This window comes from Haemorhous mexicanus, chromosome 14, assembly GCF_027477595.1.
Source record: "Haemorhous mexicanus isolate bHaeMex1 chromosome 14, bHaeMex1.pri, whole genome shotgun sequence".
Lineage (NCBI taxonomy): Eukaryota > Metazoa > Chordata > Aves > Passeriformes > Fringillidae > Haemorhous > Haemorhous mexicanus.
The window spans coordinates 9,396,112-9,411,290 of NC_082354.1; the positions used below are offsets into that span (position 1 = coordinate 9,396,112).

The following is a 15,179-nucleotide window of genomic DNA, read 5'->3' on the forward strand; positions in this document are numbered from 1 at the left end:
GTTTTCTTTGCCTTTTCACTTAGTTTAGAAGGTAAGATACAGAAAAATGCCCAGAAGTTTTCTTTGCCATGGATTCATAGTGCCTGTAAATGATTACGCTTTGGAGTGAAAACAGTAACGACAAAATACATATAAAATCAGTGACCAATACATTTTCTGCTTTAAATGTAGAAGGCATGAACAAAAAATTGCCACAAACTTTGTCCATGACTGGATAGGGAAGTCTCATGATCAAAAAGTACTAGTCCTCAAAGACATTTTTAGCAATGCATTATCAAATAGGGGCCTGACTTTGGGGCAGGAGGCAACAGGTGTATTTTGGTGTTCTCTCTTTTGCAGAGAGATTTTGGTTTTAAAGATACAGTAAATAGGTCTCAGTATGTGAAACCCAAATACAAATAGATCATCTCATCACTTCAAGTAATGCACCCACCTGTAAAAACAACTGAAGTCAGAAAATACCAACAAAAGGTAGTGCCTTTTCAGATTCCTTACTGACATGAAGGATATGGCAAATAATTTTCTGTAGAAAGAGGCTTTTATCCATAGATGGGAATGTATTTGATCTCCATAAATGTGGGTGATTACTGTGAAATATGTTGAATGAGACCTTTCTTTAAAATTACCTGAATTAATTCTTACCCTTTTACTTAGGTACAGTACATTGGAACAACTCCCTGGAAAGGTCAACTTTGCTGTAAGAATAGGGTTTTCCTCAAATTACCCAGCCTTTTCCTTAGGGCCCCTTTTCATAGTGTGGAGCCTGTATTGGGAGGGAAAGGAGAATAGGGCTGCTCAACTACAGCAAAAAGTTCCTTGCCAGCAGTGCAAGCAAACAGTGGCAATTATCCAAACTCTGTTCAGACTGTTGTGACAGTGTCACAGTAAGTGCTGCAAACTACCTTTGACTGATTGGATTTGAAATGGGCTACCTGCTGGAGGGTTGCTGTGTTTCTTATGAGGGGAGACACAATTTTACACTGATTTTTCAAGCCCCTTTGGGTGCCTGAGCTCTCCTGCATCTGAACGATAGTGAAAGCTCTCAGTTAAAGCCAAAAGGAAAGACAGACTTCCTGACTGAATCCAAAGACAGTCACTAGAATACGTCTGAAAAGTCTTTGGAAATGCATTGCCCAATTCTCATGGCCTGTGCATCTCCCTGAGCCCTGTGGTACTAGAGATAACCAAATACTGGGGAGTCAGTGATTCACAGCACTGGGAAAAGGACTTTGTTAGAGGAACCAAGGTATCACTACAATCTGTATAGCCCTGCATCCTCTTTTGGCTATAACAATAGTGATTCCTCAAATATATATATATATATATAGATAGCAGTTTCTCCCCTCTGTCCATGCAGAGCTGTGGAGCAGCATGTCTTGGGGAGAGCAGGAGCTCTGAGCTTGCTTTGCATGTTTGGAAGATAGAAACTTCTCCCCCTCATCCCCTTTTGCAAAAGAAACAGACCAAGTTTTGGTTACTTTGGTTTCCTTCTGAGTTAATTTCTAACTTTTTAAAGCAGCATTATGGTTACAGCCTGAGTGAGTGTGAGGCAAGAGCTCAGCAGACACCAAAGCTGCTGCTGGCAGAGCAGCCTCACCCCCATCCCATCCTACAGCCAGGACAGAGCCCTTTGTAGGGACAGCAGGTGTCTGCTGCTGACCAGTTACTGTCACCTTGGCTGAGGCTGTCCTCAGGCAGTGCTCACCTGTCTGCTGCAAAGGGGTAGAGTTAATAATCTTTCTTTCCAAAGCTTGGGAGTTCTAGATACTTACCTTACATTTTAAATGTAGAACACTTACTGCTCCCCTGAGCTAATCACTGCCTCTGTGTCCCATTAGCAAGTGTCCTGCTTTTTTTCACTGGACTAACCTGGAAAGACTAAATTATTCCAGTCTCTTGTGCAGTTTTCAACTTGTGCTTCTAGTGGAAGTAGCCATGGCAGCAGAAGTACTGTGTGTCCAGCAGTGCTGGGTAAAACTTTTCTGGGAAGGACCTGTTGAAAACACGTAATGCTGCTCCCAGCAGCACAGTCCCAGCTGGCACAACAGCCCTCCCACAGGTGTGTCCCAAGGATGGCACAGCAGCACAGCTCAGGCAGCAAGCTGACTACAAAAGTACTGTAGCTGGGTATCAAAGGATATAGAAAATACTTGCAGACCATCAGATTTTAGAACTTGAGCAAAATCAGTATGTTGTTTTTTTCAAGTTGTAGAATTACTTTTTAAAACAGATCCTTCCTGCACCCTCTGTTGGAAATGGTCACTAGAGAAGAATTAACTTACACAGCAGAGGACAGAATGCTGCAGACTTCAACTGAGCCTGTGTAGTGGGCAAGGAAGGGTGAGGATCCCCCTCCTGCTGAGCTTTCCTGCAGTCCTCCCTCCTCCAGGCAGGGTCAGACCCGGCAGTGCTGCTGTCACAGCAGCTGCCAAAGCCACACGGTGCCCTCGAGTGGCTGTAGCATGTCCCCGACAACTCAGAGCTGCCAGGTGCCTGCTGAGATTAACTAAAATAGCTCAAATCTATGTGATTCGTTATGAGAATAAAAACTTGCACAACCATACCAGACAGCAGGAAAAGAGCCTTAACTGGAGCTAAAGTGGTGTCCAGAGCTGCACCGTGTTTAGGTGGTGTTGAAAACTATTTTAAGGATCCAATGGCCAAAGCAGTGTTTTCCTTTTTAATAATAAAGCTGCAAACACAAACTTTTACCTGTAGTTTAATGTTTATATAGTGATGGATAGCACCTAGAGGCCCCAACCAACATTTGAGCCCCCTCAATGTCTCTGCCCCAAGGAGCTTACAGTCTAAGCATCAAGAAGCAGAAGAGAATAATAACCGTGTTCTCTTTTATCGATCAGTAACTCCGATCCAACACAGGTCAAGTGATTTACCTGCTCTAAGGCACAGAAGGTGTGGTGAGAATTAACCCAACATCTCTTGAATCTCTGCTGCAGATCTCAAAATAGAAGATGTTCCTTCATGTCTAGACCACTTTTCTCTTAGTAAAATGTCACCCTTTGGAATTCTGTGCCTGAAGCTCTTTAGGGTTCAGGACTCCTGTCCAGGTCAGGGCCAGAGCTGCAGGGACAGAACAGAAAACAGAGCTGTCACAAGCACAGCTGCTTTACATACTTTACTTTTCTCTGGTCATCTCACAGGTTTGGGCCCTGAAGCTGCCACAGGACCAGCAGGTCTGAGTATGTTTAAATACTGTACCTTAGTACCTCTGTACCTTAGCCTGGAATAGGATCTCCTGTCTTGGTTTTACCTGTTGCAAGAGAAGCCCAGACCTTACAAAGAAGCACCAGTTATGCACTGGTTTACTAAACATGGTCCACTCTATTCCATGTCCCCACATGTGAACACTTTGTGTTGGTAAACACAAGATGGGGTGTTGGTAGGGAAGGCTGGGAGAACCCTTTCCTTTCAGAGCTCCTTGGCCTTAGCATCCACTTTTCTGCTGTTTTAGGGCTAGGGATGGACTGCTATGTTCATTTTAGACTTCTGCAGAGCCAGCAGCAAGATTAAGGCTTGTGTTTACATGAAGAGACTTACTATTTTATTTCAGCTTTGGTAACAAGTTCCTGACTTGGAGGTAGCAGCAGGTTCAGTTTATTACTACATGCATCAGCAAACCAAACTAAACTGAGCTGAAAGATACACATTGCTGAATTCCCACTCTCTACTGACAGATAATGGAAAAAAGACAAAGCTATTATTATTTTGCACTTTAAACTAAAGAACTTCAGTTTCATACTCAGTTGAAAGCTTTAGAAATCAGCACCAATCTCATTGTATATCACTGCCACCTGCTTAGTCACCAGTCCTATGTCTTTTGTCAAATGTGTAAAACAAGGAGATGTTGGATGCTCCGTGTTTACAGGGACAACTGGAAGGTAAGAACAGCCATTAGCAGATAAATTACTTAACAGTATTCAACAAATACACATCACCTGTATAGAGCAGTATGGTAATTCACAAGTTAGGTTGTATTGATAGTCGAGGTGGCAATATACAATGAAAATATGAAGGTATTGTCACTTGACAGAGTCCTGCATTGTCAGGGAGCTGTTGATACACGAGGGTAAATGAAACACTTTGACCATAGAAGCTGAACAGTCATGCATACAAAAGTGATCACTTTTCAGCTATTGCACAAGTAGTGACACTCTTTAGACATACATAGGAGGATTCTTACAAACTGACATTAGAAAGACTGCATGCACCATCTTTCAAGGCCTTATGTGAACTATACATACACAGAAATTGCTGTATACTGTGAATACATTGTGGATGTGTATAAATTCACATAAGATTAAAAGATAAATTTGTAAATAGGAAGTTTTCCACCAGCTTATGTTTTATTTTATTCAGAAGGTTTCTTAGTGTGTATACTATTTTGGATAAAACATATGACACCATGTAAGCATCACCCTAAATGCTTTGGTAACTGGATATTCCCAAACGACAGATTTGGTTAAACCAAACTGATTACTAAAATGTGAATGTGACTTGTATTTATAAAAAGAGGATAGAGATTATGGCTAATATTTTCACATATTTTCACAAGATAAAAAACCCCTTTTCAAGTGGATTGGGTTTTCTAAGCACAAATAAAACCACTGCTGGTATGGTGTACAACATTTAAAACCCTGATCAAAATTACTTCAGAATAATTGTGCATTCCCCAAATATATCAGGTTGGCAACAGAGGAAGGAAATGAAAAAATTAAATGAATAAATTGGCATAAGAGGGGTAAATTCTCTCTGTACCACAAGTTTCATAATAAAATACTGTCTTATCTTTTCATTTTAGACATAAGGATTCTTATATCAGTCTGGTTTGTTTCTAGACGACTGAAAGTTTAGATTAAAAAGGTGTTTACACAATATACACATTTCATTACTTACAAAGAGAAATAAGCTTAAAATTTCATATTAAAAATACAGTAGGGTTAGTAGCACCATGAAAAATGTTTTTCAAAACTGCAGTCTTGTTATTTTAAACATACTCAGTGCGTCGTGTTCTTCTCGATTCTCTTGGTTGATCAAAAAGGTGCCATTTTGGTACAGGGAGAGAAATGAAAAATATTCATCTTCTGATCCTTTGTGAACCTCAAGTGTTCTTTTCTGTTTCCAAGAGGTCAATTCTTTCATCTTAGTGCTGTTGTCAAATAAGTACTGAACAACCCTTATTTTGGCACATGAGTGAGGTACACTTGAATTTGCATGGTTAAAACAGTTTGGATTTGTTTTTTCTTTTCTTTCTGCACAGTAGCACCATTGTTGCAGCTGGAAGACAGTGCATCTTAGGAATTTTCAACTGTTTTATAAAACATTCTCCAAGATGTTACGTCTTCTTCATGCAAACTTGACAACGACTAATCCGCGTCCTCAAGTCTCCAGCTTTCAGTGTCTCAGACTGAGGTTTGCTGGTTGACAGACACAAAGGAAAGGTTGCATTAGGTTTTTCTTTGTTTACAGTTCAACTTCTACTGAATTCACTGTTTCATATAAAACTCAAGTATGTGAGCAGGGAATGAATCCTGAATTTGAGAGTTTTTCTAAGAGGGCTCATTCTGTCTGCTGCCAGCAGCAGGTGACAGATGCTCAGTTGTGTCAGTGTCCCCAAGGTATGCTAAGCACCTGTTTCAGTCTGGCAGATGATGGAGCACAAACACAACCCGAGGGGAAGGTGAATCGTGTACATTTGAGACTATCTGGGGTCTGTTTCTGGCCTTTAGTTGAAGGGTACTTTAACAACACACCAGAAGTACTGCTGCAGTCAGAGTTGTATTTAAGTGGTAGCTTTGCCAAATAATTTATTTTAATTTTGAAAGGGTAACAAGATGGGGGATTAATGCAATTGGTGTAATATGTGTGTACACAAGTCAAATGCTTAAATGTTTCTTTAAAAAAATAGAATGAAGAAGGAAGTTGTTTCAATGGGAGGGACCAAACAGTAGACAAATCTCAAGGGTGCATGGCAGTTACTCATAGGAAGTTTTCACTGGTGAATTACCAATAATCAACTACCCAGAAAACTGAAGAGTGATGAATTATCATGTCAAGTATCCTGATTGTAGGTGTTACACAAAGCCAACTTAGGGGCCACCACTGCTTAGAGCATAGCGCCAGCCCTTTGCCACAAAGCTACACTTGTCAATTAGGTGACAGTGGGAATATTAAGAGCTTTTTTATCAGCACACAAACAGGGCAGTAGCTATTTATTCTATGAAAGGAGATGATTCTTCTGTTAAGAATGATTTGCTACTCAACTTGAAAGGGAAAAAGTTGGAGGAGCTGAGAGACTCCAGCTGAAATGCTGACTGCAGAGAAGCTGAGGACACAATGGCCACTGGCTTCCTTGCAGCCAAAATATCATCCTGTTTCCTTCTGCAAAGTCTGGAAGAAAATGCTGGCCATGGAGGGCAGGAAACCTTCTTCATATAAGATTTTTAAAAACAAGTCATATGAACCTCTGCCTCAAAAGATTTAAGTAGAGTTGATCTTGCCCACCACTCCCATCCCTTTGAATATCTGTGAACCACCTTTCCAAATATTTGAGTTTATTGAAAGGTTTGGCAAGGAAAAAAAAAAAAAAAATCAGAATTGTTCTTTTGGGCTCCAAATAGAGTAAACACAGTAGGACTACCTTCAGAGGAGGTACTACAACAAAATGTGAATGAGAGCTGACACAAAAAGAATCTGGCTCCTTGCAAAACAGAATGTGCCCTAGCAAGTTTTCACATAATATTAAAGGCTTACCAAAGAAACACTTGAAAAACTGGTTGTGAGGGGGGAAACAAGCTAAATTATTTCCCTAGATCCCTATAAACAATTATCTTTTGATCTTTGGAATAAATTCAGTTTCAAAAGCATTCATTCTGGAATAAAGCAATAGACAAGAAACAGGTTTTCTTACCTGAACATTTCTGACACCTCTACAGTTGCCAGCCAGAAGCTGTAGGAATTGGCATAGTAATTACAGGTGCCCCGGCCGTGGCATTCGATGAACGGCGCTGAGCGGAACTCTTCCAAGCAGGAGCCAGGCGATGCCAAGGCCTGTCCAGAGCCCTCTGCTCCAGCACTCGTGTGCTAGTGGAGGAAGAAGGACACAAACAAGGATCTTAGGTGTTAAAACCTGAACAGCACAGCAGTCAGCTACTGTTCATTCTTGGCAGAGATAACGTGGTGTCAGACATCTCCATAAACGCCAGTGATGCTGGGATCTGTGTACTGGCAGTCCTGGCTACCTTGGTTAGTGGCTGAAGGTAAAATGACAACCCTTGCAGTTCTTATCAGTGTCCTAAAGCAGCTGAGGACACAGGTGGGCAGGCAGTAGCTGCTTCTGGAGTAGGAGGCAGTTCTTACCATCATGAAAGAGTAACCAATCCAGAGGGACTCCCATCCTGGAGGACATGAAGGGATCTGAATAGTCTGGCTGTGGACAGCTATCACCATAGCAGGAGCTTCACACACAACACATCTGGACACAGGGGAATACCAGAGAAACATGTGATGTTAAAATATAATAGGAGTATGTTTTATTAAGAATTCTTACACTGAAAATGGGAACAAAACTCACCTATTAACCTAGACTTCTAGTTCTCACATATTTTGTAACTGCAGTAAGAGTATTTTGGAGCTCAAATCTGTTTCTATTTTCACTACATTGGGTAAAATACTGAAGCAGTCCCTGAAACAAAAACTAGAAGCTCAAAGTATCCGAGTGAGTGCCTTAATCCTAAAGCCAATGGCATCCATGTTCTCTTTCCTGTCCACAGTGATCTCTCACTGCTGACTAAAGAGATTGCCTGTCTGAGAAAAGCCGTACAGCCTCTTCTTATCACTGCTGGAGGGAGATGAACCTCTGCAGACAATGAATACTTAAAAAAACCCTATTTTTCTGGTCTCTACCAGAACAAAACATGACAGATTCATCTCTCAATTCCCAAGCTGCATGTTGGAAACACGTGGGTAAGATGTATTATTTCTCCAGATACTAAAGCAGAGCTGCTGGCCTGCTGTGCCTCACCGGCTAATGAAGGGCTGAATGCTCGGCCCAGTCAGGGGCTCCATGCTCATCGGCATCGACTCGGGGGTTGACAGCCAGTAGGAATAGTCATTCCTTGATGCAAAGTTACAAACATTGTTGATGTTGCAGAACATGAAGGGCATGGTGCTGAAACGTCTAAGACAGCTCCCAGCAGTACCTACAGAGTAAGACACATAAGACAGCAAAGTTTTCACTTCATTGTTTTTAGCAATTCTTTCAGAACAGTACTTGTGGATACTTCCTCTCCTTCCTGTGAGTGCACAGCAGTGCTATCAGATTGTCACATGGGGGAAAAACTTCACTACTCCCTTTTGGTTTACATCCCTTCATCCTGAATTACAATGTGCATCCTCTGGAGACAGCAGATCTTAGCATGCAATCCCCATCCTCGTCTAGAAATCTCCAAGACTGCTCTGTCTTCAGAGAACCCAAGCATTCGAAGAAGCAGCTACAGAATGTTTCCTCTTAAAGAGAGAGCACACAGAATATCTCACCCAAATCCTGGCCATGTGCTCTCTCATTTCCTTGCACATATAGAAGAGAGAATCCATCATATATTCTTGATGTTCCCTGTGGACATAGTGGTGTATCTCTGGTCTGGCTGTGCCGAGTTATAAGGAATCCATGAGCAACAGAAGCTGTTCCAGGAGGACCAGGTGGGCCTTGTAAGCCATCAGGACCAGGAGGTCCTTGTATTCCTCGTGAACCTGTTCACAGGAGAGAAACACAACACAGTGTTAATTAACACCATTGCTTGCTCTTTTAGGACCAGCATAGCTCTGGAAGGTTGTTGGTCTTGTGATTGAGTGCTTCTGTGTGAGGGCACCTGGTATTTGCTAAAACTGTCTTCCTTTTTTTTTTTTTTTTCATTTAAGCTAGGTTGAATCAGGAAGATTGTCATAGGTGGTTGTAACAGTGGAACTTCTGTGTCGTAGGGGTATTGTGAAGTTAAACACTCTCAGGGCTGTCAGGGATTATGATAACTGCAGAGGACATGGCAGCCACTGGAATGACTTCAGTCATCTTCCCACTTCCAAAACATAACTGTGTGTGCAGCTCAAGATAATGTTGAAATATCTTGCTCAAGATCACAAAATAAATGGCAGTGCCAGAAACAGGGCCAAGTCTTCCTCCAGGCCATGCTGTGGTAACACCTGAGCCAAAGCCCATCAAAATGAAAAGCTGCTGCCAGTTTTGGAATAGGTTACTAAAAGTGGAAATAAGCTAGAACAGCCTTGAATGTGAGCAAAAATGAGTCAAATAGCTGAGAAATGTATCAGAAAAGGCTATTCTTGAACAGCAATATCAGGAAATATAACTACAAATATTTAGACTGTGTTATTCTGTAGTCATTATTTACATTTTTTTACTAAAATAATGCTAATAGATTTCATAGAGCTGCTCAGACAAAAAGGAAAAAGAGGTGTTATGGATTTTTGTATTCTTTTTAACTGCTTTAATTCTAACATTTTCTCACAAATTGCAATAGAGAGCTACTTAATATCTATTACCTTTAGAAAATTTTGCCAGTGCCTTGTCTGATTTCTCAAATCCTGGTTCAGTGGTTCTAAGCAATACCTAAATGGTAGCCCAATGTCTGACTTTAGTGAAACTATTTTATGAAGTCTATTTTTCCCCCATTCATAATTTCCATGCAAAATAAGCATTATTTTACTAATCTCTCTCTTCAGTTTTTTTACAATCTTCATTATCTCCTCTGCATCATCTGTGCTGCAAAGGGGATGCCATTAAGCTTGAGGTAAAGCACTTAATGTTATTCAGCAATGACCAGCAATGTGTTGGTGATGAGACTATTCCAAATCAAAGTATGTTCAGGTGTTTGTAAATTTTTTGCATTAAAATCATAATTTTAGGATTTTCTTATCATTATTCTCATGAAGCAAAGATCATACTTCCCAGTATTAACCTCCATTCAGAAATGAGTCTTTTTCCAGTGAGTCCTCATATCATCAACACCCTACCTGGCTGGCCTGGAAGACCTCTCTCTCCTTTTCGTCCTGCTGGACCATCAAAACCAGGAAGTCCATCTCTCCCTGGGTCACCAGGAAGACCAATTGGACCTAGAACACACAAAAGCATAACTGAAATAAAAGCTCTTGAAATCTCACTACAGAAATCTTCAAGTTGTCAGTGACTCATCTGTTGCTTCTTTCTGACACATAAGAATAGGCCAGATGTGTATGGTGGAATCCTGTGTTTATCTGTTATCTGTTAACATGCATTTCTCTCTTGCCCCTTGCTGAGCTCAGTAACTCATCTGTGCCATGTCACTGGCACTGCCACCTGCACTCAGATACACTTCTGGTCATGTCCTCTGCAGCCACCTTGGATCATACCTGGCAATCCCTGTGGCCCTGGCAATCCAGGCGGCCCTTTGGACCCAGGCTGTCCTGGAGGACCTGGGGAACCAGGATCACCTTTGACAACAATGCTTCGTCCAATGGTACCTGGTAAACCTGGTGGACCTGAGAGAAGGAAGATTGGTATTAGATATACCAAGGTGGAAGGCAGCATTAGAAACAGTTTCTTTATTTCAAAATCAGCAGCCAAGAGTTCCATCATTGCAAGAAAGAATAGCTGTATGTATAGGACAAAAAAGTACTCTTGATGACCCCCCTCAGAGGAGTTAATCCATATAGACTGGATACAGAGTATAAAACATATTAGAATTACTTGTAGGGGCTAAAAAGTACAGGCTGGAATTATGCTGAAGATCTTGCTCACTTCACTTTGGCTACTGGCTGAGACCAACTCATCTGTGTAACAAATTCTACTGACAGGGAGCAAAAGTGACAGTGCCACTACCCTGGACTCCTACCTGGTGGGCCCGGCAGTCCCTGGCTGCCCGTGAGGCCAGCGGGTCCTGCAGGTCCAGTGGGACCCTTCATACCTGAAACATCAAATTCACACAGTTACCCAGTGAAAGAACGTGCTGTTCTACAAAGTCTGCTGCAGGAATGGCCTAAACAGGCTGTTACTGTGTCTGGAGGTTTTGCTCAAAATGCTGGTTAAATACCTGGGAATAGCCAGTGAAATACCTGGGAATCCTGGAACGCCTGGAACCCCGGGGTCACCCTTCATTCCATTCAGACCTGGACGACCAGGATCCCCCTGAAGAGAAGAGCCTCACGTTATTCCCCCATCTCAGCAGTTCCAGAGAACCAGGATGGAACAGGTGGCTGGGGACAACAAAGCACACTGGGGGCTTGGGAGGGCTGAGGCCACGGGGGGCTGGCAGTGAGAGTGGGAACATGAGGCTGCATGGACAGCTCCAGCTCCCATGGGCTATCAGCAGGGACATCCCGCCTAGATACTGGGGGATAGCTGAGGAAAAGATCCTCGTCCTTACTACAAGACAGGGTGCTAGTTACCACATTTTGGCTTTTATTATGTTAAACTGCATGTTCCACCCAAATATATTCCATTTTTATTGGATTTAAAAATTAACTAGGGGAAAATTCCATTTCTTGTCCTACCTGGCGTCCAGGTGGTCCTTGATCTCCCTTTGGACCAGTCAGGCCAGGTGGGCCAGGTGGACCTGGGTTCCCTTTTTCTCCTTTAAGTCCTCCACTGCCTGGTGGCCCTCGTGGACCTTCTGGGCCTGGTGGACCTTAACATTGCAGAACAAATATGCACACATCAGTACATATCATTGATTCTCCCCCAGGTTTGTGCCTTCAGTGTTAAAAAAAAAAAAAAATTGGCTTAACTTCCCAGCTCTATTTCAGTGCTAAATTCAGGGTAAACTAAAAGGAAAACAAGTAAGAGGAATTATTTGCACTACCCAACTCAGGAACCAAGGCCCCTTATCTAGGTGATGATGCAGGTCTTTCCAGAAGGCAGTGCAGCTCACCTGCATTAGCAGCTCACTGGTGACCAGACCAGTGCCTTTACCAGGAGCCAAGAAACCCAAAATTAGATGGTACAAATATCCTCTCTGCTGACCTGCATTACATTCATTATGTCTTAAGTGCTTCTTAACAGCCTGAATTCCTTTTGTAAGCTTGTCTCAACACCAGCACAGTACAGTGTAAACACTGTAGTGCTGCTTTCTTGTTAGAATTTGACATACCTATTAAGGAGCACACGTGTGCTGTCTCCTGACTGCTGGGCAGCAGGAAGCTTGTCATTCTGCCTTGCCAACATGAGTTGCAGAAACTTCCTTGTGTTGAATGACTCTCCCTGCAACTGATTTTTTTTAATCTTTAGTAGACTTACACTATGTAAATCTAATAGAGAACCTGGGCTGGTCTTTAAATATTTTGCCTTTGTTACAGCCAGATTAATCCAAAACAAAGCAGTGGGTATAAAACTTGGATATCTGGAGAACTCAAAGATGAGACCTCCACCTTTGTCCCACCATCTAAATGGAAAGTAACCAGTATTAATTTGTGGCAAAATAAACCATAAGTAAGTGCAGAACAGCTAATAACATTTTACAAGTTAGAGCTCATAACTGGATAAACAAAAGGATTTTTTTGCAGGTCAGTGCTATGACATTCTCTCCTGTAGTACAAATCTAACAACATTTATCAGGGTGCTGGATTTCTAGTCCTCCTGCAACCTTGAATAACTTGGCATCTACTTTGACATCCTCATAATGTATACCCAATGGATAAAATTGATGATTTGTGTTTCCGCATGCAAATTTGAGTATACAATTCCTTCCCTTTTTAAATCAACAGCAGTTTTGTACTAGATTTCACATATCCTGCAGCAGTTTCAGCTACAGAAAACATCCCATCATGCAAGGATTTTTTGTGTTCATTTTGCTCTTTCATACTGGTCTGGTACTGTACACATGCAAAATAATACCAGGTTACCATCTGGGGCATGCTAATCAAACATAAACGGTCTGCAGAGTAACCACAGCCCTTAAAAAGACAATCACAGAGTTACAGGAAAACATCTGTTTCTCTTACATCAAGTGCAATGCAGTAAAACAAATTGCCCGAGTTAAGAGTCTAACCTGGAGGCCCTGGAAGGATCAGAGTTCACCAAAGCCCAATGATCGATGTTAGAAGGGTCAGACATCACACAGTACAAAACAAGATTACTAGTTAGAAATAGTACAGATGACAGCATATACACTACACAACAACCCATTTCACCAGCATATTTTGTATTTACAGTATAATCCACATGCATGCATAAAACCACACACGAATACACAAAGGTATTTTCAGATACTAGTTATTCTGGTGACTAGGCTCTACTGAAACTAATTTGACAGCTCATTTAACAGCAAACTTAAAGCTTCACTAGAGAACATATTACTGCTTTAACATTACAGCTAAGGCCTATAAATGGTTAGTCCTGCTCACAGCAGGGTTTGGACTATGCAACCATTTCACTGACAATGCTCAGCCTCACCGGGCCCAGAGCTTGGCAAATAGGTAAATTGTGAATTACAGCTTACTCCTGAGAAAAATTCTGCTTTGGGCAGGGGAGAAATGTGACTAACAGAAGGACTTATCACCACTAATCAGGTATGAGCCTCAACTATCTGTGAATTCAATTCCAGGACTGAAAAGTAGTCTTATGCCCTCTTTGAAACTGTAAGCAGGATTGACATGGATCAACAGGGCTGTAAATGCTGTAAGCAAAAACACAGCAGAACTTGCAAATTTAGAATTTGTTGTCTTTACTTGTTAGCATTATTTTGTCTTGATAAAAATATTTCAAGATGCTAATTTACCTGCTCAAGGTTATATGGAGAATGGAACGTGATAACATCCTTAGAAAAATGATTTAAATAAGCTGGTTGTCCCTACAATGCTCCTAAGTTAACATATTATTTTAGCTCCTGTGCCACTTGCATATTTCATGTCAGTGAAATGATTTAAATATATCAACGTATCACCATGCAATTTGCAGCTAAAAACTACAATAAATAGACAAGTTTACCTCACAGCACTATTTCTTACATATTTGGTAAATTATTTTAAATACTAACAGTAATACAGTTGTTAAAAATAATGACATGGACATTTCATTGTTACTGTTAAGTACTTATAAACTATATTTCACTGATAGGTAAGTTTTGCTATGATTTATAAATCGGTCCTACACAAGTTCATCACTGAATTCTGACTGATCAGTCACAGGGTGGAACAAAACTTGATGCAATTGCTCAGTTTCTCTCAGCACCCTGTGATGGCAGCTCTCTCTGAAAGTGTGGTTACTGCTTGAGTGACCACAGTTAAATTAAAAGGTAAAGGCACATTTCCTTTTTTTGACATGGCTGCATAAAGATAGGATCCAAACATCAGGGGCTACCAAATTTGCTACCTTGTGGTGCTTAGGACAGCAGGCTGAAAACTAAAATATATTCCTTTATTAAATTTTCATGACAGTTCTTTGCTGCCTGAAAGTCATCATAGCAAAACCTAAAGACATCATTATTATTAAATAGATATACCAAGTCATTTTCAGTCTAGACACAGATGTTAAAATCTTCCCAAGTGCCAGTTTGTGCTCCATGCTGATACACTAAGGTTTCAATAAATGTCTCACCAATGTTCTCACCAATTCTGTCCCACTGCCCTAGTGCCAGGGAGGACATGGCTGTGAGCCTTATTTTCATTAAATACTTGTGGAAGGAAGAACTTTCCTCATTTCCCCTAAATGGGCTGCTGAAGTGAAATAATGGAAATAAGGATTTCTCTGCACTGAAAACTTAAAAGGCTCTAAGTTGGGAATCTAAAGCATCACTGTTAGTCTATATAAATTTTCCTACAGAGACTGTTGGTATAAAAGAAGCATCTAATTTATTTAAGTCACTTGAGTGTCCAAAATCAACAGCAGCAGGTGCTACAAAAATTACTACTGTCACTTGCCCAAGCTGCAACACACAATTATGCAGCAAGTCATGGGAGGACAGTGCAATGTGCTTTTTTTAAAAAAGCTGAAAATCAGAATATATTGTTTCCACTGAGGAAAAAAAAATGCTAAAACAAGTTTTACAGCTGGGGACACTTTATAAAAGCCTTGCAAATCTAGACTCACATGGACTTCCACCATGGGCAGAGCAACTGTGTCCTTCCAATGTCAGTCCCACAACAACATGGAAGAGAGGGCTGAAAGCCATCTCTGA

At 41.2% G+C, this 15,179-nt stretch overlaps 1 protein-coding gene across 1 annotated transcript in view; it reads right to left on the bottom strand.

Annotated features, from left to right (window-relative positions):
- Window positions 1-2,703: 2,703 nt before the first annotated feature.
- COL4A5 (collagen type IV alpha 5 chain) overlaps window positions 2,704-15,179 on the bottom strand; it is a 73,943-nt gene continuing 61,467 nt past the window's right edge. Inside the window, exons 42-51 of the mRNA XM_059859062.1 lie at window positions 11,560-11,693; window positions 11,122-11,194; window positions 10,902-10,973; window positions 10,420-10,548; window positions 10,045-10,143; window positions 8,557-8,769; window positions 8,042-8,219; window positions 7,378-7,492; window positions 6,929-7,101; window positions 2,704-5,435 (exon numbers count right to left, since the gene is read on the bottom strand). Of these exons, the coding sequence (XP_059715045.1) occupies window positions 5,354-5,435; window positions 6,929-7,101; window positions 7,378-7,492; window positions 8,042-8,219; window positions 8,557-8,769; window positions 10,045-10,143; window positions 10,420-10,548; window positions 10,902-10,973; window positions 11,122-11,194; window positions 11,560-11,693 (1,268 nt within the window). The 3' untranslated portion in view covers window positions 2,704-5,353. The remainder of the gene's footprint in view (window positions 5,436-6,928; window positions 7,102-7,377; window positions 7,493-8,041; window positions 8,220-8,556; window positions 8,770-10,044; window positions 10,144-10,419; window positions 10,549-10,901; window positions 10,974-11,121; window positions 11,195-11,559; window positions 11,694-15,179) is intronic.